The 27,292-nt window shown below is 45.3% G+C and overlaps 1 protein-coding gene across 1 annotated transcript; it reads right to left on the minus strand.

The window, feature by feature from the left end:
- Positions 1-560: 560 nt before the first annotated feature.
- Positions 561-27,084, minus strand: LOC307095406 (DEP domain-containing protein 4-like; the record flags this gene model as incomplete). Its single annotated transcript, XM_079764609.1, is given in 4 exon segments — positions 561-728; positions 3,287-3,571; positions 3,573-3,686; positions 27,073-27,084. Coding segments are annotated over 4 exon segments (579 nt in total).
- Positions 27,085-27,292: the final 208 nt, after the last annotated feature.

Genomic DNA, 27,292 nt, shown 5'->3' on the forward strand with positions numbered 1-27,292 from the left:
TGTGGGTTTGTCATATATGGCTTTTATTATGTTGAGGTATGATCCTTCTATTCCCACGTTCCTGAGAGTTTTTATCAAGAAATGGTGTTGGATTTTGTCAAATGCTTTTTCTGCGTAAATTGATATGACTATGTGATTTTTATCTCAATTTCTTTATATGATGTACCATGTTTTTTGATTTGTGGATATTGTACCATCCTTGCATCCCTGGGATAAATCCTACTTGGTCATGGTGTATGATCTTTCTGATGTACTGCTGGATTCGATTTGTTAGAATTTTGTTGAGGATTTTGTCATCTATGTTCATGAGGGATATTGGCCTGTAATTATCTTTCATTGTGTTATCTTTATCTGGTTTTGGTATTAGGGTGATGCAGGCTTCATAGAAGGATCCTGGAAGTGTTCCTTCCTCTTGAATTTTTTGGAATAGTCTGAGGAGGATAGGGTTTTTGTTTGTTTGTTTGTTTGTTTTTTACACAGTTATTTCTTTTATTGACTTCTGAAAAATACTGAAAGCATAATATTCAATTTTAGCTCAATGACAACTGTTCTGCCATAATCTAAATACAATACAGTATTGCGATTAACACTAATCTTGAAGATTTCTTTGCATTTATTTTATCTGTTAATCCATTCTCAGCATCCTTTTTTCTTTTGCAAAAAACATAAGATGATTTATTGCCTAGAATCCTATGGAGTCTATTGTTTGAATCTTCAAATTCCAATACCTTCTCATTTTTTAAAAATTTCTTTATTGATTAAGGTGTCACATATTTGTCCTCATCCCCCCATTACCATGCCCCACCCCCCTGTTGTCCTTAACCATTGGTTAGGCTCGTATGCATGCACACAAGTCCTTTGGTTGATCTCTCCCCGCTACCCCCACCCTCCCCTACCCTCCCTCTGAGGCCCGACAGTCCGATCGATGCCTCCTTGTTTCTGGGTCTGTTCTTGTTCATCAGTCTATGTTGTTCATCATTTTTCCTAGATGAGTGAGATCATGTGTTACTAGAAATATACTTATAAGAACCGAATGTGAGATGAGCAATAATAGTTATGCTGACAGGCAAATGAATCAGTCTGTAGTAAGTTTCTTTCTGGACCAACAGTTCTTTTGAGACCCAATTTCAATGTCCACCAGTTCCTTATGTGTACATGTCGGCACTGACTTTTCAGCTCTGGATGGTGGACAAATGGTGGTAATGCAGGTCCGACTCCCTCTGGTATGGTCTCACCTGGACCCAGGGGCACGGCTTCATCGGGACTCAGGGGTGCGTGGCATCACCGGGACCTGGGACCCAGCATCACCCAGGCCCCGGGGCGCGTTGCCTCACCTGGACCCAGGGGCGCACGACCTCACCCGGACCCGGGACCCAGCTTCACCTGGACCCAGGGGCACGCGGCCTCTCCCGGAACCAGGGGCGCACGGCCTCACCCGGACCCGGGACCCAGCCTCACCCAGATCCAGGGGCGCATGGCCTTACCTGGACCCGGGATCCAACTACACCAGGACCCAGGGGCGCGTGGTCTCACCTGGACCCAGGGGCGCGTGGCCTCTCCCGGACCCAGGGGTGCGGCCTCACCCGGACCCTGGACCCAGCCTCACCTAGATCCAGGGGAGCACGGCCTCACCTGGACCCGGGATCCAGCTTCACCTGGACCCCGGGGCACGTGGCCTCACCCGGACCCCGGGGCGCACGTCCTCACCCGGACCCGGGATCCAGCTTCACCCGGACCCAGGGGGCGTGGCCTCACCTGGACCCGGGGGTGAACAGCCTCACCCGGCCCCGGTACCCAGCCTCACCCAGATCCAGGGGTGCATGGCCTCACCCGGACCCAGGATCCAGCTACACCCGGACCCAGGGGCGCGGCCTCACCCGCACCCAGGACCCGGCCTCACCTGGATCCAGGGGCGCACGGCCTCTCCCGGACCCGGGATCCAGCTTTACCCGGACGCAGGGGTGCACGGCCTCGCCCAGACCCGGGGGCGCGCGGCCTCACCTGGATGCGGGACCCAGCCTCACCCGGATCCAGGGGCGCACGGCCTCACCCGGACCCGGGATCCAGCTACACACGGACCCAGGGGCGCGTGGCCTCACCCAGACCCAGAGGCACGTGGCCTCTCCCGGACCCAGGGGCGCGGCCTCACCCGGACCCGGGACTCAGCCTCACCCAGATCCAGCGGCGCAGGGCCTCACCCGGACCCGGGATTCAGCTTCACCCGGACCCAGGGGCTCGTGGCCTCACCCGGACCCCGGGGCACATGGCCTCTCCCGGACCCAGGGACACATGGCATCACCCGGACCTGGGATCCAGCTTCACCCGGACCCAGGGGGGCACGGCCTCGCCCGGACCCGGGGGCGCGCGGCCTCACCCAGACCCCGGACCCAGCCTCACCCGGATCCAGGGGCGCACGGCCTCACCCGGACCTGGGATCCAGCTACACCCGGACCCAGGGGCGCGTGGCCTCACCCGGACCCAGGGGCGCGTGGCCTCTCCCAGACCCAGGGGCGCGGCCTCACCCGGACCCGGGACCCAGCAGGGCTTCGTCGTCTTGATCCCAATTCCTGTTGGTTCATTCCCTCTCAGCAATTCCTTTGGCCATTTTCTCAAAGCTCCGGGGCGGCTGCCGTGGAACTCTCTGGGCGGCGGGCTTGGCGAAGCTCCAGTGCGCCCGGTGTGTGGCAGCAGGCTGGTCCGAGGTCGCTGTGGTGGCACTCGGGTCTGCAGCAGCGACCAGTCGCCGGGCGAGCACACCTGGATCCGGGACCCAGCGGGGCCTCGTCTTCCTGATCCCAACTCCCATTGGTCAATTCCTTCTCAGCAATTCCTCCGGCCATTGTTCTGGATGGTGTCTGCTCTGTTTTCCAGTTGTTTCAAAATTGTTGTGGTAGGCAACAATCAGGTGTCTGCCCTATGCCGCCATCTTGGTCCTCCAGAAGATTCTTAAGTAACCTTATAAATGTGGTTCTGAACACTGTGTCGTCCATTAGTTTACTTTCCTTCATCCCTTCTATTCGTGACCTGCTTCGGTGTCTTCACCTTTTGGCTGCCTCCCTATAGCTCAGCTTCCCCAATCTCCCTAGGTGGTCGCTCTTGATACCCCCCTTTGTGGGCTGAGTGAAAAGTCTTGGTGTTGTTAAGCCTTGATTGCTGTTGGTACACTGGGAGGATTTGACCTCCAGTCCAATTGGCTGTGAGGATCAGCTGTGTCTATGCCGGGAGACAGTCTTATTCCCAATTCCTTCTCATTTTTGAATAGCTTCACTCCTACTAGTTGAAATACCTTATGGTTCATTAGAACTTGGCAAAGATGAACTCCTTTAAGACGAGAGAGATCATTACTACTTAGGCACATATTTTGCATAAGATGACTTACTACACCAACAACATCAGAACCAGTAAAACAGTCTTTGTATGTTCGAAAATGATGCCTCCTTCTTTTTATTTCCACTTGAGTCTGAAGGGAATGAATAATATCATCCCATAGCTGAGTAGCTTGAAAAGGACCAGAACATCCTGTCCTCCTTTTCTGGCAGAAGCCACTTCCACGGCTTACGAAACTCGGACCCGCTCCGCCCTGGGCCGGAAAGCTCACTCTGGCTGTCAAGGCTACGAAACCGCAGAGTTAAAGGAGCCGCCATTCGCTCTCGCGCCGGCCCCACCCCTGGCCCGAAGCCCCGCCCCTGGCCCCAGGAGGATAGGTTTTAGTTCTTCCTTGAATGTTTCGTAAAACTCTCCTGTGAAGCCATCTGGCCCCGGGCTTTTGTTTGCTGGAAGCTTTTTGATGACTGCTTCAATTTTTTCCATAGCCTATTGAGATGTTTAGATACTTCCTGATTGAGTTTTGGAAGGTTGTATTTTTCTAGGAATATGTTCATTTCCTCTAGGTTGTCTAGTTTGTTGGAATAGAGTTGTTCATAGTATTTTTTAACAATCCTTTGTATTTCTTTGGGGTCTGTTATTATTTTGCCTCTTTCTTTTCTGATTTTGTTTATTTGGGTCCTTCCTCTTTGCTTCTTGGTGAGCCTGGCTAGAGGTTCATCAATTTTGTTTATCCTTTCAAAGAACCATTGATCTTTTGTATTTTTTTTTTGTCTCTATGTCATTCATTTCTGCTCTGATCTTTATTATTTCCTTCCTTCTGCTCACTGGGCTTTTCTTGTTGCTCTCTTTCTAATTCTTTGAGTGGTAGAGTTAGATGATTTATTACCATTTTTTCTTGTTTTTTGAGGTAGGCCTGTAGAGCTATAAACTTCCCTCTGAGGACTGCTTTCCTTGTCCCATAGGTTTTGGATTCTTGTGTTTTTATTGTCATTAGTTTCCAGAATGTTTTTAATTTCTTCTTTGATCTCATTGGTAACCCAATCAATATTTAACAATATGCTATTCAGCTTCCAAGTGTTTGAGTGTTTTGGATTGTTTTTATTGTAGTTCATTTCTAATATTATGCCATTGTGGTCTGAGAAGATGCTTGGTATGATTTCAATCTTCTTGAATTTGGGGAGACTTTGCTTGTGACCCAATATGTGGTCTATTTTTGAAAATGTCCCATGTGCACTTGAGAAGAACGTATATTCTGCGGCTTTGGGGTGAAATGTTCTGAAGATGTCAATTAAGTCCACCTGATCTAGTGAGTCATTTAGGATTGCTGCTTTTTGCTGATTTTTTTGTCTAGAGGATTTATCCAGTGATGTAAGTGGTGTATTAAAGTCTGCTACTATGATTGTATTATTGTCGATCTCTCCCTTGATATCTTCCAGGAGTTTTTTTTATGTATTTGGGTGCTCCTGCATTGGGTGCATATATGTTTATCAGGGTTATAGCCTCTTGTTGTATCGATCCCTTTAGTGTTATGAAGTGGCCTTCCTTATCTCTTATTATGGCCTTTACTTTGAGGTCTATTTTGTCAGATATAAGTATTGCTACCCTAGCTTTTTTTATTTCTATTTGCCTGAAAGATATTTTTCCATCCCTTCACTTTCAGTCTGTGTGAGTCCCTTTATCTGAGGTAGGTCTCTTCTGGACAGCATATACACTGAGTGACCAGATTATTATGATCTCTGGATGCATAATAATCTGGCCACTCAGTATATATATATATATATATATATATATATATATATATATATATACATATTAGAGGCCCGGTGCATGAATTCGTGCATGGGTGGGGTCCGGCCAGACTGGCCAGGGGGAGGGGACAAGGGTGGTTGGGCAGCCTGCCTGCTGGTTGAACTTCTGGTAGAGGGGACAATTTGCATATTAGAATGTTATTATACAGGATATACACTGAGTGGCCAGTTTATTATGCGTTCAGAGATCATAATAATCTGGGCACTCAGTGTATATGGGTCATGTTTTTCATTCATTCAGCCACTTGATGTCTTTTGATTGGAGCATTTAGTCCATTTACGTTTAAAGTTATTATTGAAAGGTACTTGTTTGTAGCTATTTTTAGTTTTTGTGCCTGTGTTCTGTCTTGCCTTTTTTTGTCTTATTTGTACACCAGTCCCTTTAGCATTTCTTGCATTGATGGCTTGGTAGTGATAAACTCCCTTAGCCTTTTTTTTTGTCTGTGAAGCTCCTTATTTCCCATTCAATTTTGAATGATAGCCTTGCTGGATAGAGTATTCTTGGATTCAGTCCCTTGCTTTGCATCACTTTGTAAATTTCCTTCCATTCTTTTCTGGCCAGATGTGTTTCTGTTGAGAAATCATTTGATAATCTAATGGGAGATCCCTTGTAAGTAACTTTGTCTCTCTCTTGCAGCCTTTAAGATTTTCTCTTTGTCCTGAACATTTGCCATCATAATGATGATGTGTCTTGGTGTGGGTCTTTTTGGGTTCATCTTGTTTGGGACTCTGTGTGTGTGTGACTTTTTTCTTCCCCACATCAGGGAAGTTTTCTGACATTATTTCTTCAAATAGGATTTCTAATCCTTGTTCCTCTTACTGTTGTTCTGGCACCCCTATTATTCATATGTTGCTTCGTTTCATGTTGTCCCATAGCTCCCTTAGGCTCTCCTCCTGTCTTTTAATTTTTTTCTCCAATTCCAGTTCAGTTTTGGTGTGTTTTGCTTCCCTGTCTTTTATTTCGCTAATTCATTCTTCTACTTCTCCTAGTCTACTGTTGAAACTTTCCATGGTATTTTTTTTATTGCAGCTATATCACTCTTCATTTCTTCTTGACTCTTCCATAAGTTGTTGATTTTTTCATCCATCCAGTTTATGAACTGTGTGAACCTTGTTCTGAATTCTTTTTCTGACATATCGCATGCCTCTGTTTCACTTAGCTGCTTTCCTGGCAATGCCTCCTTTTCTTTTCTTTGAGGGTTTCTTTGTCTACCAATTTTTGGTGTCACTGACTGATCTAGATGTTGAGTCATGCAGGGGCTGCTCCTTGGGTGGCAGTGGCTCCTCGGGTTGCAGCTGCTCTTCAGGTAGTCGCAGAAGCGGCTGCTCCTTAGTTGGCAACAGCTCCTCTGGTGTGTGCTGTTCACAGCAGTGGTGTCTCCTCTGGCTGGTGGGGGAGGCTGCTCGCACAGCTGCTACTCCTTGGATGGGGGTGGGCTGATCACAAGGCTGCTGCTCTTTGGATAGGGGTGGGCTGCATGCAGCTGCTGTTCATTGGATGGGGACGGGCTTCTCACGTGGCTGCTGCTCCTCGGATGGGGGCGGACTGCTCACATGGCTGCTGCTCCTTGGATCGGGGCTGGATGCACGCTGCTGCTGTTCCTCAGGTGGGTCAGGTTGCTCATGAGGCTGCCGCTTCGTGGACAGGGGCAGGTTGCTTGCAGGGCTGCTGCTCCTTGGGCAGGACTGAGCTGCACGTGCAGCTGCTGCTCCTCACACAGGGGCAGGCCACTCACCCAGCTGCTGCTTGTCAGTTAGGTGCAGGCTGCATGTGGCTGCTGCTTCTCTGACCAGTGCCGGCTGCGCAGGGCTGCTGCTCCTCAGATGTGGGTGGTCTGCTCGTGTGGCTGCTGCTCCTTGGACCAGGGCAGGCTGCTCGGGTGGCTGCTGCTCCTCGAATGGGGGCGGGCTGCTCGTAGTGCTGCTGTTCCTTGTACGCAGTCGGGCTTCTCAAACAGCTGATGCTCCTCGGATGGGGGCAGGCTGCTCATATGGCTGCTGCTCCTCGGACAGGTGCAGGGTGTGGGCTGTGTGCAGCTGCTGCTCCTCAGATGGGGTTGGGCTGTGTGGGGCTGCCACTCCTTAATCATGGGCAGTCTGGTCATCCAGCTGCTGCTCCTTGGATGGGGTGGGCTGCTCGTGTGTTTGCTGCTCCTTGTATGGGGAAGCAGGCCACTCACACAGCTGCTGCTCCTTGGACAGGGGCAGGCCACATGCGGCTGTTGCTCTTAGGCCTGGGATGGGCTGCTCGTGGGGCTGCTGTTCCTTGGACAGGAGAGGGCTGCTCACGTGTCTGCTGCTCACGTGGTTGCAGTGCCCTTGGCTAAAGCATTGGGCCGGTCAGAGGAGACCACGCTTCAGAACTCACAGGAGCCTGTGCCTGGGGTTGCTGGAGACTCGTTGACCATGGTACCACAGCCAAGGTAGCAGGTCCCTGGCAGGGGTGGCTTTAGAGTCCCAGGTGTTTCCTGAGGGCACCCTGGGTAGAGGTGAGGCTGGGCTCCCAGTTACAGCAGCTCTCCCCTTCCAAAAGGCTAGGCCTCTGAGGATGAGCTGACCTCCCGGTACTGTTTACAATCATAGTAGCAGAGGCTGCCTAGTTAGGCGAGCCTGGTTAGCCTGCTCCTGAAGGTCCTGTGGGATCTAACTGTGCCTCACTCACACACATACACACACCCCACATGACCACATACTCCTCTTTTGCTCCCTCCCTCCCTCACTCTCTCTCCCTCACTGCTGCCTTCTTCCTGCCTCTGTAGTTATTGACCCATTTGTGGATGGAGTTTCCTCTCCACGTGTCTGGTTATTTGGCGCTCTCTCTAGCACCTGGCCATACAGGGTAAAATTCACCTCTACAAGACACAACACAAAGCATGAATGTACTCATGACACCAATAACCCCACTATAAGTGACCACCTGACAAAAGAAAATTAGGGGAGAGAAAAGAGAGCACAAATGATATCGAAGAGAGAGAAAAATATAAGAGAGAAAAGAAAAAGGAGAATATATATATATATATATATATATATATATATATATATATGAAAACACCACAGAACCAATAGATAAACAAACAAACAAAAAATACAAACATCAAACACCCAGCAAAGAGGGTGGCGACAGTATCTATAGAGGCCGAGCTTCTATACAGAAAATAAGGTTAAGATTTGGATGAATATGGGGAGGACCTCAGTTCAGTATAGAGGAAGTATAAAGGGGATGGGTGGTAAGACGAAAGAGAACGAGAAGAAAATAATAATAATAATAATAATAATAATAATAATAATAATAAATTTCCAAAAAAATTGATTTCAAAAATGGTATAAAAATTAAAAATAAAAAATAAAAATAAAATAGAGTGATGGAAAATAATGCTAAAAGAAATAGAAAATAAAGCAACAAAAAAACCAGGAAAACAAAGAATAAAGAAGCCAAAAAAAAGAGATAACAAAATAATAATAAAAAAATTAAAATTAAAATTAAAAAGTGAAGTGTCGTTCCTTTGGCTGGCTTAACATCCCAGTCTTCTGTACTGTACTGTTTCTCAGTTTCCTATTGCTGGGACTGAAGGTCTCTCTTTAGGTCCTTGCCTGTGGACTCTCAGAGACTATTCAGATTTTTTTAAATCCTTTGTACCATTCAGGGTGGAATCTAGGTGTGTCTGTATTGGTTGCCTGGAGACTGGAGGAAGGGGCTATCTCTTCAAGACAAAATGGCTGTCCAGGTCCTAGGCTCAGGTATGACTCAGCACCAGTCTTGCTGCCACTTCTCCTGGACCCCCTCCTCTCCCCAAATTCCACAAGTCCGCACCTTCTCCCGCACCTCAGCCACAGGTAAGTGTCTGTATCTGAAAGGTTCTATGAACTAGGTTCAGTGAAGAAGGCACAGGCCACAGAGAGGGGAAAGACTGCACCTCTGTGTGCTCCTCTCCTGCCGGCACTGCGTGGTCTGATCAGCCCTTCAGGCTGCCCCCTCTGGGCTCAGCCTTTCGTGACTGTGGACCCAGATCTAGAATCCCCTGCCATCCAGCAGTCCTGTGGACCTTCTTTCCACAGTCAGAAGCTGTGTCTGTCCCCAAGGACGTGGCTTGGTGCTGTGTGAATTCCCTCTGACCCTCTAGACTCAGAGGTCAATCTAGAAGGGAGTGTTCATCAGTATGTGACCATGCTGGCACTTTCATCTGGACTTCCAGCTTCCTGAAGTGCGAGAAGTAAACTAGTTGGTTATAAGCAACATAGTCTGTGGTATTTTGTTATAGCATCCTAAATGTACTAAGACAGGTACAAACTCAACCCACCCAAATGAATTGAAGCATACCAACCAAGGTTCAACACCCAATCAAAACAAGGCCCTTGGTTGGGAAAATCTGGCATCCTGATGCATGGATGGAGTCTTCTAGGTGAGAATCCAAGATCTTGACTTTCTAGATTTTGACTCTCTAGATTTCCCTGAACTTTCTGCATTAGTAGACATGGGCCACCCCATTCCTATTAAGAGCTAATACCTTTTCACCCTCATGCTGGAAGACCATGGAACAGCCTCTCCTCACAGGTAACTTGTGTTCCCTCTCAGGACTCACTCCTACCTCCTTTTCTGGGCATTAGTCTGAGGGTGGGGGATAAAAAACCCACAAAGATTAAGAGGCTTACCAGATTCATAAAATTTTTAGAGGTCCAGTGGTCAAGGGTATGCTGGGAAATTTCTTTTAAAATAAAAGACAACTTGTACATTGCACTTCTTGCTAAAAGAAGAAATCACAACACCTAGTGGGCTTTGTTGGTTTCTAGAGGGAGTATATCCCACAGTGAGGGACTCTATACCATCCCTAATACCAGACAACAGGGAAGGCTGCCAGCTATGACTGGGGCCCAGAGAAGTACAAATCTCTTCAACAGGTTCACGCTGTCATACAAGCTGCCTTGTGACCTGGCACATACAATATGACAGATCATACGTAATGGAGGTGTCAGTGGTGGGAAAACATGCAGTTTGGAATGTGTGGCAAAATCCTGTGGCAGAATCACAATGCAGGCTCATGGAGGTCTAGAGCAAGGCCATGCCATATGCAGAAGAGAAGCATATGCCTTTTGAAAAACAACTTGTGATAAGCTACTGGGCCATGGTGACCATGGGAAAACAAGTAACCATGCAACTAGAACTTCCCATCAGACCCATCTTATATAATAAAGAGGTAATATGAAAATTGACCCTCACACCCTCGCACAAGATGGCTGCCCCCATGTGGTCAAAGATGGCCACCACAAGATGGCCAGCAGGGGAGGGTAGTTGTGGGCAATCAGGCCAGCAGGGGAGGGCAGTTAGGGGTGACCAGGCCGGCAGGGGAGGGCAGTTGGGGGTGACCAGGCCTGCAGGGGAGGGCAGTTGGGGGTGACCGGGCTGGCAGGGGAGGGCAGTTGGGGGCGACCGGGCCTGCAGGGGAGGGAGGGAAGTTGGGGGGGGGGGTCCAGGCCTGCAGAGGAGGGCAGTTAGGGGTGACCAGGCCTGCAGGGGAGGGCAGTTAGGGGTGACCAGGCCTGCAGGGGAGGGCAGTTCGGGGCAACTGGGCCAGCAGGGGAGCAGTTAGGTGTCGATCAGGCTGGAAGGGGAGTGGTTAGGGGTGATTAGGCTGGCAGGCAGGTGAGCGGTTGGGAACCAGCAGTCCCGGATTGTGAGATCGGGCCTAAACCAGCAGTCAGACATCCCCTGAGGGGTCCCAGATTGGAGAAGGTGCAGGCTGGGCTGAGGGACACCCTCCCCACCCAGTGCATGAATTTCGTGCACCGGGACTCTAGTTAAATCATAAGGTCATGGGGACCCAGTGACAATCTATCAAAAGATGAAATGTAGAGTATCCAGAAGTGATTATGAACATGACTAAAGGGTACAAGAAAATTTCAAAATCTGGTAGCTCAGATGCCCACAGCATGCACCATTGTTGTATAAAGGCACCTCCCTCAGTTCATGCCTACAGCTCTTTGGGGACCCTATCAGACCAGAAGCAGGAGGGAAATGCTTGGTTTATGGATGGGTTGGGTCAATGTGAGGGTGCAAGTCAAAAATGGACAGTGGCTGAATTATAGCCTCACTTAGGAAATGGGGAACTTGAAAGATGATGCCAAGTGAAAATTCTCCCAATAGGCAGAACTTTGGGTGATGCACTTGGATGGAAAGAGAAGTGGTCCAAGGTTAAAATATTTATGAATTTATGGTCAGTGGTGAATGGCCTGGCTAGCTTATTAGGAGTTTGGAACAAAAAAGACTGGATGATCTGAGGCATGTGAATGGACATGTGAAAGTGGTCCTTTTTTTAAAAAAAAATCCTCACCTGAGAATATTTTCCCATTGATTTTTAGATAGAGTAGAAGAGAAAGGGAAAGACAGAGAGAAATATCGATGTGAGAGAAGCACATCGATTGGTTGTCTCCTGCACAAGCCCTGACCTGTCCCTGGGCTGGGGAGGAACCTGCAACTGAGGTACGTGCCCTTGACTGGAATTGAACCTGGGACCCTTCAGTCTGCAGGCCAACACTCTATCCACTGGGCCAAACCAACTAGGTCTGAAAGTGGTCTTTAAGCATGAAGATATTTTCATCACATGTTAACACACACCATAGAGCATATAGCTCAGAGTAGGCACTGAACAACTAAGTAGGCAAAATGACTTGGACAGTTGACATTGGCCAGTCTTTGTCATTGACCACCCCAATGATAACATAATGGGCATAGTGGCAGAGATCAATACTATGCATGGACCCAACAAGATGTAATGCCACTTACCAAGGCCAGTCAAGCTATTATTCTTCAGAATATTCAACCTGCCAAGTACAGAGACCAACACAGAGCCCACAATATGGCACCATTCCTCAAGGAGACCAATTAGCAACTTGATGGCAAGTTCAAAACATTATGCCTCTTTTATGGGTCAATGGTTCTTCTTATAGGAAGAGACACATATTTAAAGTATGGGTTTGGCTTTTTTACCTGCAGGGCCTCAGCCAGTACCTCTTTTTCAGGACTTAGGGAGTATTTGATCCACTAGCATGAGCTCCCATATAACATTATGTCATACCAGGAAGACCAACTTTTACAACAAGGGGTTGCAAGAGAGGGTCCAGTAGCATGGGATCCACTGGTCATATTACATAGCACACCATCCAGAAATTGCTGGTCTGATAGAGCATTATGATAGGCAGCGGAAAGCATAGCTTCAGAGAGAGAGATGAGTGAGAGAAAAATATTTAAAGATATAACTATAATCAAGAAATAGGACTGTAAGACCCACACAGATCCAAGAAGATCAATGGACTCCAAATACAAGGAACATGAAGAAAACTACATCAAGGCACATCATAATCAAATTACTTAAAAGTAGTAACAACAGCTAGGAAAAACATTATATGTAAAGGAACATTGCACATGAGAAAACTGAAGCCATATCTTTAAAATGCTCAAAGGGGGAAAATCAAGCACAAATTCTTTAACCAGAAAAAATATCATTCAAAAATTGAGGCAAATAGGATTTGAAAAAGATGGCGACCGGCAGGAAGGTAGGGAGAGAGAGAGTGTGAGTGAGGAACCCATAGAGGAGAGTGTAGACGTGTGTGGTGTGTGTGTGTGTGTGTATGAGCTAGGGTCAGTTAGATTCTGCAGGTCTTCCAAGGGGCCCCCTAACCGGGCAGTCCTAGACGGCGGAGCCCCACGCACAAAGCGGACACTTCTCGGTGGCTGGTGCGGACGCGGAGACCACGCCATCTTGAGAAACAGAGCTGCCTGAGACTCGGATCCTGGCTTCCGACACAAACCAGGACCCTGCAGCCACTGGGGACAGAGAACTGCTATCACAGCTTCAGACCAACAAACAACAAGAATCCAGACTTCCCGGCAGATTTCCGTGAGTCAAAGAGCCTATCCCCCTCCCCGCAGGCGCGGAAAGCGCCATAGTAACTGATAGACCCGCCCCTCGCCCAAGCTGCCGAGCTTTGCGCAGGGATGCGCTCCCCCGTAGGGAATTTGGCGCGCAAGGAACAGAAGCAGCTCCCCCTTGGGGAAATCTGTCAGTTCGCACAGAGGGCTCCCCTTCGGGGAATTTGGGGGAATTTGGCTTGCGGGTCACAGCTCCCCCTTCAGGGAATCTTAGAGCATGCACAGAGGGGCTTCCCTTTGGGGAATTTGGCGCGCAGGACGGACTCTGCCCCCCTTCCAGGACTCTGGGAGAGTGCACGGAGCCAGCTCACCTTCAGGATTTTAAGAATGTGCGCTCTAGCCGGTTTGGCACAGTAGAGAGAGCACACACAGGATGCAGCTTCACTTCAGGGAATTTGGCACGCCAGACACAGCTGCCTGGGATCCCTGACTCACAGCGCATTCACACTAAGAGCCAGCGACCCCAATTGTTGGTGCATGCACACACAGGGACCCTGATTCTCAACGAGAAACCGCACAAGGCAACAGAGACTTGGACACTCGAGTCTTGATGCAGACACAGGGAAACTCTGACTCCTGGCACATGCTAAGGATCTCATTTTCGGCACATACCAACAGTGTGGTGCAGACAGGGCCCCTGATTCTAAGTGTGCACATGAGACCACACGGAACACTGGGGACACTGACCCTGGGCAAGTCTGGTTCCCGCCAACCAAAGGCAGCCACACGTCCTAGTGTCAGAGCACTTCAGTGAAACTCAGGTGGTGCGAAGTCACCACAGCACCCGGCCCAGGTACATGCAAACGGAAGCTTGAGCTTTCTGGTAATAGCCAGAATGGGGAAACGAAATAAGTCACAGAGGAAAGAAAATGTGGAGTCGCCAAGAAAGGAAATTAGTGAAACTGAAGCTTGCAACATGACCGAAAAGGAGTTCAGAGTAATGGTCGTGGAATTTATACATCGGATGGATGAGAAGATCAACAACTTATGCAAGAATCAGGAAGAAATGAAAAGTGATATAGCTACAATCAAAAACACCATGGAAAGTTTCAACAGGTGACTACAAGAAGCAGAGGACCGAATTAGTGAGTTAGAAGATCAGGTATAGAAACAAGCTCAATCTGAACAGCAATTGGAGAAAAAAACTAAAAAGCAGGAGGAAAGCCTAAGGGAGCTTCAGGACAACATGAAACGAAGTAACATGTGTATAATAGGGCTGCCAGAAGGACAAGAAGAGCAGCAGGGATTAGAAAATCTATTTGAAGAAATAATGACAGAAAACTTCCCGGATATGGGAATGATAAAAGTTATGCAAGTACAGAGAGTCCCAAGCAGGATCAACCCCAAAAGACCCACACCAAGACATGTCATAATTTCAATGGCAAATATAAATGATAAAGAGAGAATCCTAAAGGCGGCAAGAGAGAGACAGAGAGTTACCTACAAAGGAACACCCATCAGATTGTCAAATGATTACTCAACAGAAACACAACAAGCTAGAAGTGAATGGAAGGAGGTATACAAAGTGTTGCAAAGCAAAGGACTGAACCCAAGAATACTATATCCAGCAAGACTATCAATCAAAATTGAAGGGGAAATCAGGAGCTTTGCAGACAAAAAAAGGCTCAGGGAGTTTATCACCACCAAACCAGCAATGCAAGAATTGCTAAAGGGAATACTGTAAAAAGAGGAAATAAACAGGTAAGAAGGAATACAGACACAAAAATAGATATGACTACAAAGAAATACCTTTCAGTAATAACTTTAAATGTAAACGGACTAAATGCTACAATCAAAAGACATCGAGTAGCTGAATGGATAAAAAAACACAACCCATATATATGCTGTCTACAAGAGACCCACCTCAGAACAAGAGACTCACACAGATTGAAAGTGAAGGGATGGAAAAATATCTTTCAGGCAAATGGAAATGAAAAAAAAGCTGGGGTAGCAATACTTATATCTGACAAAATAGACCTCAAAGTAAATGCCATAACAAGAGATAAGGAAGGCCACTTCATAATACTAAAGGGAGAAATCCAACAAGAAGAAATAATTCTGGTAAACATATACGCTCCCAATATAGGAGCACCCAAATACATAAAAAAACTACTGGAGGATATCAAGGGAGAGATTAATAGCAACACAATCATAGTAGGAGACTTTAATACCCCACTATCACCACTGGACAAATCCTCTAAACAAAAAATCAGCAAAGAAACAGCAATCCTAAATGACTCACTAGACCAGATGGAATTAATTGACATCTTCAGAACATTTCACCCCAAAGCCACAGAATATACATTCTTCTCAAGTGCACATGGGTCATTTTCAAAGATAGACCATATGCTGGGTCACAGGCAGAGTCTCTTCAAATTCAAGAAGATAGAAATTATATCAAGCATCTTCTCAGATCACAGTGGCATAAAACTGGAAATCAACTACAATAAATACAATCCAAAGAAATCAAACACATGGAGACTAAACAGCATGCTATTAAACAAGGACTGGGTCACCAGAGAGATCAGGGAAGAAATAAAAAACATCATGGCAACAAATGACAATGAAAACACAACAATCCAAAATCTATGGGACACAGCGAAAGCAGTCTTGAGAGGGAAGTTCATACCTCTACAAGCCTATTGCAAAAAACAAGAAACAATGGTAATAAATTACTTAACCCTACAACTCAAAGAGCTAGAAAAAGCGCAGCAAGAAAAGCCCAGTGTAACCAGAAGGAAGGAAATAACAAAGATCAGAGCGGAGATAAATGACATAGAGACCAAAGAAACAATACATAAGATCAACAAAACCAAGATCTGGTTCTTTGAAAGGATAAACAAGATTGATGGACCTCTAGCCAGGCTCACCAAGAAGCAAAGAGAGAGGACCCAAATAAACAAAATCAGAAATGAAAGAGGTGAAATAACAACAGACCCCGCTGAGATACAAAGGATTGTTACAAAATACTACGAACAACTCTATTCCAACAAACTGGACAACCTGGAGGAAATGGACATATTCCTAGAAAAATATAACCTTCCAAAAATCAATCAAGAAGAATCTAAACAGCTCAATAAGCCAATAACTATGGACGAAATTGAAGCAGTCATCAAAAAGCTTCCGGTAAACAAAAGCCTGGGGCCTGATGGCTTCACAGGAGAGTTTTACCAAACATTCAAGGAAGAACTAAAACCTATCCTCCTCAGACTATTCCAAAAAATTCAAGTGGAAGGAACACTTCCAAGCTCCTTCTATGAAGCCAGCATCACCCTAATACCAAAACTAGATAAAGACAACACAATGGCCGAAACCGGTTTGGCTCAGTGGATAGAGCGTTGGCCTGCGGACTCAAGGGTCCCAGGTTCGATTCCGGTCAAGGGCATGTACATTGGTTGCGGGCACATCCCCAGTAGTGGGTGTGCAAGAGGCAGCTGATCGATGTTTCTCTCTCATCGATGTTTCTAACTCTCTATCCCTCTCTCTTCCTCTCTGTAAAAAATTAATAAAATATATTAATATATATATATATATATAAAAGACAACACAATGAAAGAGAATTACAGACCAATATCCCTCATGAACATAGATGACAAAATCCTCAACAAAATTCTAGCAAATCGGCTCCAGCAGTACATCAGAAAGATCATACACCATGACCAAGTAGGATTTATCCCAGGAATGCAAGGATGGTACAATATCCACAAATCAATAAACGTGATACATCACATAAACAAATTGAAAGATAAAAATCACATAGTCATATCAATTGATGCAGAAAAAGCATTTGACAAAATCCAACATCCTTTCTTGATAAAAACTTTCAACAAGGTGTGAATAGAAGGCTCATACCTCAATATAATAAAAGCTATATATGATAAACCCACAGCAAACTTCATACTCAATGGACAAAAACTAAAAACATTTCCCCTAAGAACAGGAACAAGACAGGGATGCCCACTCTCACCACTCCTGTTTGACATAGCACTGGAAGTATTAGCCATTGCAATTAGACAAGAAGAAGAAATAAAAGGCATCCAAATTGGAAAAGAACAAGTAAAGCTGTCTTTATTTGCAGACGACATGATATTGTACATAAAAAATCCGAAAGACTCCGTCAAAAAACTAATAGACTTAATAAATGAATTCGGCAATGTAGCAGGATACAAAATTAACGCCAAGAAATCTATGGCCTTTCTATACACCAATAGTGAACTTACAGACAGAGAGACTAAAAAGGCAATCCCATTTACCATCGCACCAAAAAAAATTAAGACACCTAGGAATAAACTTAACTAAGGAGGTAAAAGACCTATACACGGAAAACTACAGGACACTGAAAAAAGAGATAGAGGAAGACGTAAACAGATGGAAGAACATACCATGTTCATGGATTGGTAGAATCAACATCATTAAAATGTCCATACTACCCAAAGCAATCTATAGATTCAATGCACTCCCCATTAAAATACCAACGGCATATTTCACAGACCTTGAAAGAACTCTCCAAAAATTCATCTGGAATAAAAAAAGACCCCGAATAGCCACAGCAATCCTGAGAAAGAAGAATAAAGTAGGAGGGATCTCAATACCAGATTTCAAGCTGTATTACAAAGCCACTGTTCTCAAAACAGCCTGGTACTGGCACAAGAACAGACATATAGATCAATGGAACAGAATAGAGAATCCAGATATTGACCCAAACCACTATGCTCAATTAATATTTGACAAAGGAGGCATGAACATACAATGGAGTCAAGGCAGTCTCTTCAATAAATGGTGTTGGGAAAATTGGACAGATACATGCAAAAAAATGAAGCTTGATCACCAACTTACGCCATACACAAAAATAAACTCAAAATGGATACAGGACTTAAACATAAGACGGGAAACCATAAAAATACTAGAGCAATCCACAGGCAGCAAAATCTCAGACATATGCCAAAAGAAATTCTTCACTGACACTGCCCCTAGGGCAATGGAAGCTAAAGAGAAAATTAACAAATGGGACTACATCAAAATAAAAAGCTTTTCACAGCAAAAGAAACCATCAACAAAACAACAAGAAGGCCCACTGCATGGGAGAACATATTTGCAAATGGCATCACTTATAAAGGTCTAATCTCCAACATCTACAGGCACCTTATACAACTTAATAAAAGGAAGATAAATGATTCAATAAAAAAATGGGCAACAGACCTAAATAGAATCTTTTCAAAAGAAGACAGAAGGAAGGCCAAGAGACACATGAAAACATGCTCAACGTCACTAATTATCCGAGAGATGCAAATTAAAACAACAATGCGGTACCATCTCACACCTGTCAGAATGGCTATCATCAACAAATCAACAAACAAGTGCTGGAGAGGATGCGGAGAAAAAGGAACCCTCGTGCACTGCTGGTGGGAATGCAGACTGGTGCAGCCACTGTGGAGAACAGTATGGAGTTTCCTCAAAAAACTGAAAATGGAACTCCCATTTGACCCAGTAATCCCACTCCTGGGAATATATCCGAAGAAACTAGAAACACCAATCAGAAAGGATATATGCACCCTTATGTTCATAGCAGCACAATTCATCATAGCTAAGATTTGGAAACAGCCTAGGTGCCCGTCAGCAGATTACTGGATCAGAAAACTGTGGTACATCTACACAATGGAATACTATGCTGCCATAAAAAGAAGGAATTCTCATCATTTGCAGCAACCTGGATGGAATTGGAGAACATTATGTTAAGTGAAATAAGTCAGTCAATGAAAGAAAAATACCACATGATCTCACTCATTTATGGATAATAAAGAACATTATAAACTTGAACAAAAAGATAGATACAGAGACAGTAAAGCATCAAACAGACTGTCAAATTACAGGGGGAAGGTTAGGGAGAGGTGAGGGAGATAAGAGATCAATCAAAGGACTTGTATGCATGCATATAAGCATAACCAATGGATGCAAAACTCTGGGGGGTTAGGGCATATATGGGAGTGGGGTGGGGGGGCAATGGTAAGATATGTACACATATAATACCTTAATAAAAAAATTGAAAAAAAAATTGAGGCAAATAGGCAATACTCTGGGAGAATGGAGTGGCATCTTCCAAGATGAAGTATAGGCACCAAATCAATGAATTGTATTCAGAATTGGAATACATACAATTCTTTGGAATCAGTTGGAAGAATACATAGTATGGGAATAAAAGGTGGAAGCAAGGGTGATTCCCATTACCATCACTCTCAAGAACTCACTGAGGGACTGCAGTAGGTTTGTAATGTGACAGTGTGCCCAGCCTGAACTACATTTCCCAGAATTTCTTTACCTGTCAGATGTTTTGCAGATTGGACAGGCCTTAATGAAGCAGGAGTCCAATGTATAATTTCTAGGTTGGAAATTCAGAGCAGGGGCACCAGGTGTAGTTGCAACTCATATACACTGAGTGACCAGATTATTATGCGTTCAGAGATCATAATAATCTGGCCACTCAGTGTATATTGTCACTTATCCACTGTCTTACCTCACTAGTGTGGGACAACAACTGGGTCTGTGGCTGCTGCTACACCTTCTCCTCAACACTGCTTCAGCTTCTAAAATTCCTAGATCAGGGCCAGGTGTGTGTACTTATAGGCAAAGAACACCAGCTTCTCCTGCAGGATAGCCACATCATCAACGTTGGAGATGAGAGACTGATACAGACTCCAATTCATGCTTCTGGTTTCTAGTTTGTCCTTGTTCCTCCCAACTTTACATCTATTGCCCCCTTCCAGCTACCCTGCAGACTTCAAGCTCCAGAATTAGATGTAAAGGTTACAGAGACTGTTTAACCAGCTCCCACAAATAAGGTGAAATCTTCGATGTCTATGTTGATCAACTGATAGATAATAAATAGATAGCTGTAGATGATATAAATATAAAAATAAAATATCTTAATGGTTCTACTTCTCTGATTGAATCCTGACTGAATCAAATTACTTAAAACCAGTAACAACAGCTAAGAAAAACATTATGTGTAAAGGAACACTGCACATGAGAAAACAGTGAGGCCACATCTTTAAAATGCTCAAAGGAACTTTGTGTTTACCATCCCTATAAATATAGAATTAGAGGACCTGGTCTCCAAAGGGGGCACATTTTCTTGCGGTCACAGCAAGAATCCAATTGAATTCTTTGCTACAGCTGCTGCCTGGGAACTTTGGGCTCCTTGTATCTAGGGACCAGCAGGCCAGAAGAGGGATCATTGACTTGGCAGGAGTAATTGACTCTGATTATCAGGAGGAGGCAAATAAGCAATACTCTGTTACACAATGGGGTAAGGAGAAACATGTGTGGAAATATGTTGCCACTTGGGCATATGTTAGTACTCCCTTGTCTAATGGTGACTATATGGGGACAGGTACAGCAACTCCAGCCTGAAAAGGGCATTATGATCAGGAGCTCAGTGTCTTCAGAGATGAAGGTCCAAGTCAGGCCATCCAGTAAGCTACTGAGGCCACCAGAGGGCAGTAGCAAAGGATGAGAATGACCTAGAATGGATAGTGAAGGAAGGAGGTGCTGTCAATTGCAGCCCAAGACCAGCTGCAGAGGCAGGGGCTGTAGGTAGTCCCATTAACAACACTCTTCTAAGTTTCTTCTCTGGAATAGAGGCCTGAAGGAATCCAGAAGGAGAGGTTCAAGGGATGGACAGTGGTAGACACAAAGATGCACCACCCAGGTATCCCTCAAGGAAGGACTTGCTGCCCAACAGAGAAAAGTAAGATCAGCAGAGTCTCCAACTATCAGTTCTTTAAGGGTCTGCCTTATCTGTCCCAGATTATACCCTTCCATAGGCAACACAAGTCTGGTGATTGAGTAAGGCAGGGGTATAAAGACCCAGCATTTTCCACCCAATGTGGGTCACTGATAGACAGTACTCTGGAGCTCCTTGCACAGTTGACAAGGCTTTGTCAGGTTTGCATAGCAACTTGGCTTCTCTCTCTGTTCAATCCTACTTCCTCTCCTTTTCCTTCAGAGGTGTTGGTCCCTAATAAACTTTTTACACCCAAAACTCCATCTCAATATCTTCTAACAGTGAACCCAACTGGGCAAACTCCACATCTCACTTTTTCTAGTACACCATTCTGCCTAGAACAAACATGGGAACTGGAGCCCTTTGCTCTCAGCAGTTTACTTATAGACATAGCTTAATTCATACCCAAAGGAAAAGATTTCAGTTAATTCATGTTTTAAGGGGTAAATGTCTTTATACTACATGCAAATGCATTTTTGTACTCATTAAAAACACATAAAAGTATTTAATGTACTTTAAAAGTTTGATTACCTCAAAACCAGATATACCCTGCAGGCTCTTTGTTGACATAACCCACATCTCTATGCATGCCAAAAGCAGCTCTCCAGATTTTCTTCAACCTTATTCTATGAAGGGGAGTTGTTATTTTGTAAAATCTCGAGTAAATTTGTAAATTTAAAGAAAACAATTTGTCCCATTAGTGAAGATATTTTCTTTCATAAAGATATCCTGAAATAGTTTGTTAAGAGTCATTCCAGTTATGGGTGAACATAATATTATTCCTTTATTGTAACATTGGAGAAACTTACCAGGGTATCAAGGAAAGAACAAGAGTGAAATATACAGGGTGGGGCAAAAGTGGGCTTAGAGTTCTGAATATGCAAAACATAGAGTTTATTCTTGTATTATTAATTAATTATTGTGTTATTTTCCATACAAACAACTGTAAACCTACTTTTCCCCATCCTATCCTATCTAATTAAGAGGGAATATGCTAATTGACCATCACACCCTCACAAAGATGGCGGTGCCCACAGCCAATAAGGAGGGAATATGCTAATTGACTGCCACCCCCTCAAAGATGGTGGCACCCACAGCCACAAGATGGCAATGCCCAGTTCCCTCAGCCCCGCTGGCGTGGCAGGCATCCAGGCCTGGCCCGAGGTGCAGGCAAGCCTCGGATGGCAGCTGCCCAGCCACACAGGGCTGACCCGAGGTGCAGGCAAGCCTCAGATGGTGGCTTCCCAGCTGCCCAGGGCCGCCCAAGGCTCAGGTAACCAGGGCTGGCCAAGGCTTGCGCTGCCAGCAGTGGCAGCAGCAGAGGTGTGATGGGGGTGTCGCCTTCCCCTGATTGCTGGGTCGCCTCCTGCCCCTGAGGGCTCCCAGACTGTGAGAGGGGGCAGGCCGGGCTGAGGGACCCCCCCTCTAGTGCATGAATTTTCATGCACCGGGCCTCTAGTGTACATATAATCATCAAGTATATTTAACACTTTCTATGCATCAAGGGGGTTAACAGCATTTTTTCTTAAAAAGTAATCAGATTTCAATGAAAATACTTTAGGAGACAAAGATTCCAAGGGGAATTTTATTACATAAAATGTCATTCATGGAAGTGTGTGACACATAATAAAGTTTTATAACCAGGCTTTAACCAATAGTCCAAATTCAGGCTAGGATACTAGTGATATAAGGGTTTCATATGTATCTCTTATCATGGTCTGGAATATAGTATATGACAACACCTATTGTGAAATCAACAGGCGTGGGCTGAAAGGCAAAAGAAATGCTTCAAGTATACCCTAGAACACACTCTCAGAGAACTATGTATGAATCCATTTCCCTGGGAATTGGCAACCTGAGCCCCCGAAATGTAGCAAATATAAACAAGTTGGGTATGATCAATGGTGAGAGAGGTGGCAGGGCAGAGACTGTGAAAAGTAGCGGGTCGCCAGCTGCATGGCTCCCTGTGCCAAGGGGAAATAGAAAATCTTACCTAATAATAGACAAATATGTAAATTGATTGTACCTTCGCTATGCCTACAGCCAATCAGAGTGAGTGAGTATGCAAATTAACCCACCAAAGATGGCGGTTGATTTGCATATGAAGGCAGGGCGGGCAGCACCATGGCCTGCTTCCGGGGTTACGGGTCCATTGGGGGCGGAGGAGGCCCTGCGGGCAGCGCCAGACACTGCCCACAAGGTACCAGTCCATTGGCTGGGAGGTGGTGGGGTGGGCAGCGCCAGACGGCACAGGAGGGGTCCGAGTTCATCGTAGGCCCCAGGAGGGGCAGAGGCCTGCCTATCCGCTCCCATAGGGCTTTGGGAACATCGCGGCCCCGGGGAGGCAAGGCCGGACCCACCTAGCCACTCCTGGGGGTCCCTGGGAAGATCGCAGGCCCGGGGAGGCGGAGGCAAGGCCTGACCTCCCTAGCTGCTCCCATGGGGCTTTGGGAACATCGCCGCCCTGGGGAGGCGAGGCCGGACCCACCTAGCCGCTCCTGGGGGTCCCTGGGAACATTGCAGGCATGAGGTTGCTGAGACACAGACATGGACCTCTGGCCACAGATTCATAGCTTCGCGGAGACCTAGGGCAGGGATCTGCCTCATCTGCAGAGAGACAGAGGTTCTGCAGTGGCCCCAAGACGTGGGTGGGCCCAGCCAGGGATCAAGGGGCATGGAAGGACTCCCGGGCAAAGGGGCAAGGACCCTCACCCGTGAGGCGGGGGTTGAGGGGTGGTGCCACCTCAGTGGTGGGGTGCTGCACTGAAGGGTACTGGACTGACTGATGTGATTCAGAGAAGCTCCCAGTGCTAACGGGCCTCGCTCAAGCGGCCTTCACACTTCAGAGGCAGTGACTCCTGCTCCTGCCTTGAACCAAAAGCAAGCCTGCGGTGCCCTGCCCCATGGCAGAGCATGCCTAGGCAGTGAGTGCGAAGCCTTCCACCTGCTCCAGAGAAGCGGGGGCAGTAAAGAATGGGGGGCAGGGGACGGGGAGAGGAAAGAATGTGGAGCATCCACAATGAAGAGGTGCTCGAGAAAGAGGCTCGGAAGCCTGACTGGAAAGTTTGTTCTGTTTGCCGGGCGGCTGCCCCTTAGGAAGCGCAAAGAGCATGGCTCTGAGGGCTTCCTGTGTGCTGAGTCAAGTTCCACAGCCAACTGGAATTGGCCTCAGTTTCCTGGTCTGTAAAATGGATGAAGCGTGTCCCAGTGCCTTCACTGAGCTTTGATGGCCAATTAATATACTATATAAAGAAAATGAGGGAAGAAGTGAGAAAGAAAAGGAAGGACGGACGAGCAACACAAAAGAAAGACTGAAAGGAACCTGTAACCCATTGTCACTTAAATAGGGAATATAGTCAATAGTGTTGTAATGATGGTATGATGCCAGGTGGGTACTAGAAATATCGGGGAACACTTTGTAAAGTATATGATTGTCTAACCACTATTCTGTAACTAATATAAAACCTGAAACCAATACAAAATAATATTGAATGTAAAGAAATGAAAATTGGAGTGAAAGTTTTATAAATTTCAAAGTTTAAATAAAAGCTGTAAAGGAAGGAAGGGGAGAATAAAAATAGTGTTTTTCATTTTACCACTTCATTAAAAAGACAGTTGTCTTTATAAGGTGCTTTTATACTTTTATACTTTACCAAGTCATTATCTCATTTTAATTTCCAGGCAACTTAAAGATAAGATAATTATTCCCTCCACTATTCAAAGAAAGGAAATCTTGGTGTCTGGTCCTAATGATTCAATCGTCAAGCCCTTATTGTAAAGCAGGGTTAGTAAAATTTTCTGTGCAGGGTCATATCTATACTAATAAAAGCCTTGGGGGTGATCAGGCCAGCAGGGGAGGGTATTTGGGGGCAATCAGGCCCGCAGAGGAGCAGTTAGGTGTCAATCAGGCCAGCAAGGGAGCAGTTGGGGGCAATCAGGCAGGCAGGTGAGCGGTTAGGAGCCAGCGGTCCCAGATTGTGAGAGGGATGTCCAACTGCAGGTTTAGGCCCGATCCCTGTAGAATCGGGCCTAAACCTGCAGTTGGACATCCCCCGAGGGGTCCCATATTGGATAGGGTGCAGGCTGGGCTGAGGGACACCCTCCCCAGTGCATGAATTTCGTGCACCGGGCCTCTAGTACTATATATAATAGACTCTTATCTCTATACCCTTTTCCTAGATGAGCTTTTCCCCACTGAAGTACTAGAGCAGAGCTTTCTCTCTCCTTCTGGTATTCTGCTGGCCAGGGCCAGGGGCCAACCTTACACCAATATGATTGGAGGGGGGCTGGGTAGGCTCTGACCCAAGAAAATGCCCTTATAGGATCTGACTTGAGGCCAGAAACTCCATATGACAAATTTATTACTTTGCTTAATGCTTCATATACTAATAAAATAAAAATATGCTTTTTGCAACTTGTTCCACCTTTTCAAACATATCACACAACACTGAAACATATGAGTGAGTTTAGTATATCCTCTCCAGAGGACACAATTTGAGATACAATGCAGGGTGTGGCAAAAGTAGGTTTATAGTTGTGAGTATGCGAAACACAGTTTATTCTTGTATTATTATCATTAATTATTGTATTATTTTCCATACGAACAAATGTAAAACTACTTTTGCCCTATCCTGTAGTATAGAGTTTGGTAAGAGTAATTAATAGCTGGGAGGAGATAGATGGATTTGGTCTATTTCCCCTTGTCAGTTATGTAATATTAATGATGATGATGTTGAAAACAATGGTGATATTTATTGACTATATGTGATCGCAGCTTATTCTCCCAACAAATAGTGTTTATTAACTCCATCCTACAAAATGAGGGAACTGAGCTACTGGGAATTATGCAACTTGCTCAAGATCACATGGCTAGTATGTAGATAATCAAAGGTTGTGCACTTAATCTGTTATACTGTGCTTTCTTGGAAAGAGAAGCAACTGTGGTATTTCTCTTTCATTCATTTTTTTGAAACCAGACTGCTCACAGTGAACTTAGCTGGATATTATGACCAAAATCTCTTAGGTCTTTTGTTTCCAAAATAAAAATAATGACAGCCAAAGGTACAGTGGCACCAGTAAAAAATTTTTCCTGCATTATGTTGTCTGGAACCTGGTCTTTATGTCATGAGAACTTCATTCTCTAATCTACATGCAAATGAGCAAAAAATTGGAATCACAGTAATTTTCAGAATAGAACCTCAAATGGAACTTTAAAAGTCAGGAAAATGTAACATCCCAGTGTTCTAATTCATTGCTGAAGCCAAGTAGACCTTCCACATTTACATTCCAGAAATGCCCCTGCCCCTGCCCCCATGCATGGCCTGGAAAAATCCTTCTTATCCTTCAAGGCTCAGCTCAAATGTCACCTCCTTTATGAAGTCCTTTCCAGTCCCACAGGCAGAATTAACTGATCTTCCTCTGTGCTCCCCCAGCAATGCTAGTATAGCATTTATCACATTCTTTCAGTTAGTCATATAAGTAAGATTATGGAGGTCAGAGACCTGTCTTATTCATAAATCCTTTAATCTGAATGTCCCCAGCCTAGCACATAACACATTTCATCAAATCTAAAATCCCACTGATTTTAAGATAGACCGTTATTTTATGAACCATTAGGAAAGAAAAAAAATCTGACAATTATACTATGACATGCCAACGATTTCAAGATGTGTCCCAAATTCAGGGATGTCAAAATATTTTTAAGTGTGTCTTAGAAGTTATTAACTATGGTAATAAATGATCAGCTAATGTTTCTAGAACAGGATTGTAAACCCAAGGTACAGCAGATATTTCTATAGCCATGTGACAGTCCATGCTTCCTAGTAAGTAAGGAACTGGTATTTGGTAGGGAATGGTATACAATTGCATTTCTGATTTCAAGTATTTTACCCAACAGATTAAAGGGATGAGTAGCCTAATGTGCCTTTCTTGTTAAAAATAAAAATACCTCCACATCCCCAATTCGATATACTAAAAGGGACAGTGACAATATATTCTGATCAAAATTGGGAGCCACCTAATGCAACAAGTGAGTGTGATTATGGAGACAATGGGAGAGAGTATTAGCATCTGCCTTGATTCTGGTTCTTTAAGCCACCACAACCCACTGCTGTTCCCATCTACATAGGACAAGGAACCACCTAGCTTTCTCCCAGCATATTGCAGCCCCGCTTTTAAAAATAAAAGCATCAAAACATATGAACCCCCCAGATCCAAACTGTTGGCTCTGTTACCTTGGCTTCCATTTCGCCTTAGCTGTCTGGATTTGGTGATTGTCTATTATATCCTTGGCTAGGATCTGGACCTAGGTTTCTATAGGGTGGGCCTTGCTGGGGCTCAATATCCCAGGCTATCTCAACAAGAATCTATTTTCCACCTTGCTGGTGTGACTCAGTTGGTTGAACATCATACTATGAACCAGGAGGTCATGGTTCGATTCCAGGTCTTGGCGCA

The sequence above is a fragment of the Cnephaeus nilssonii genome (genome assembly GCF_951640355.1).
Source record: "Cnephaeus nilssonii genome assembly, chromosome: X".
NCBI classification, from domain to species: Eukaryota; Metazoa; Chordata; class Mammalia; order Chiroptera; family Vespertilionidae; genus Cnephaeus; species Cnephaeus nilssonii.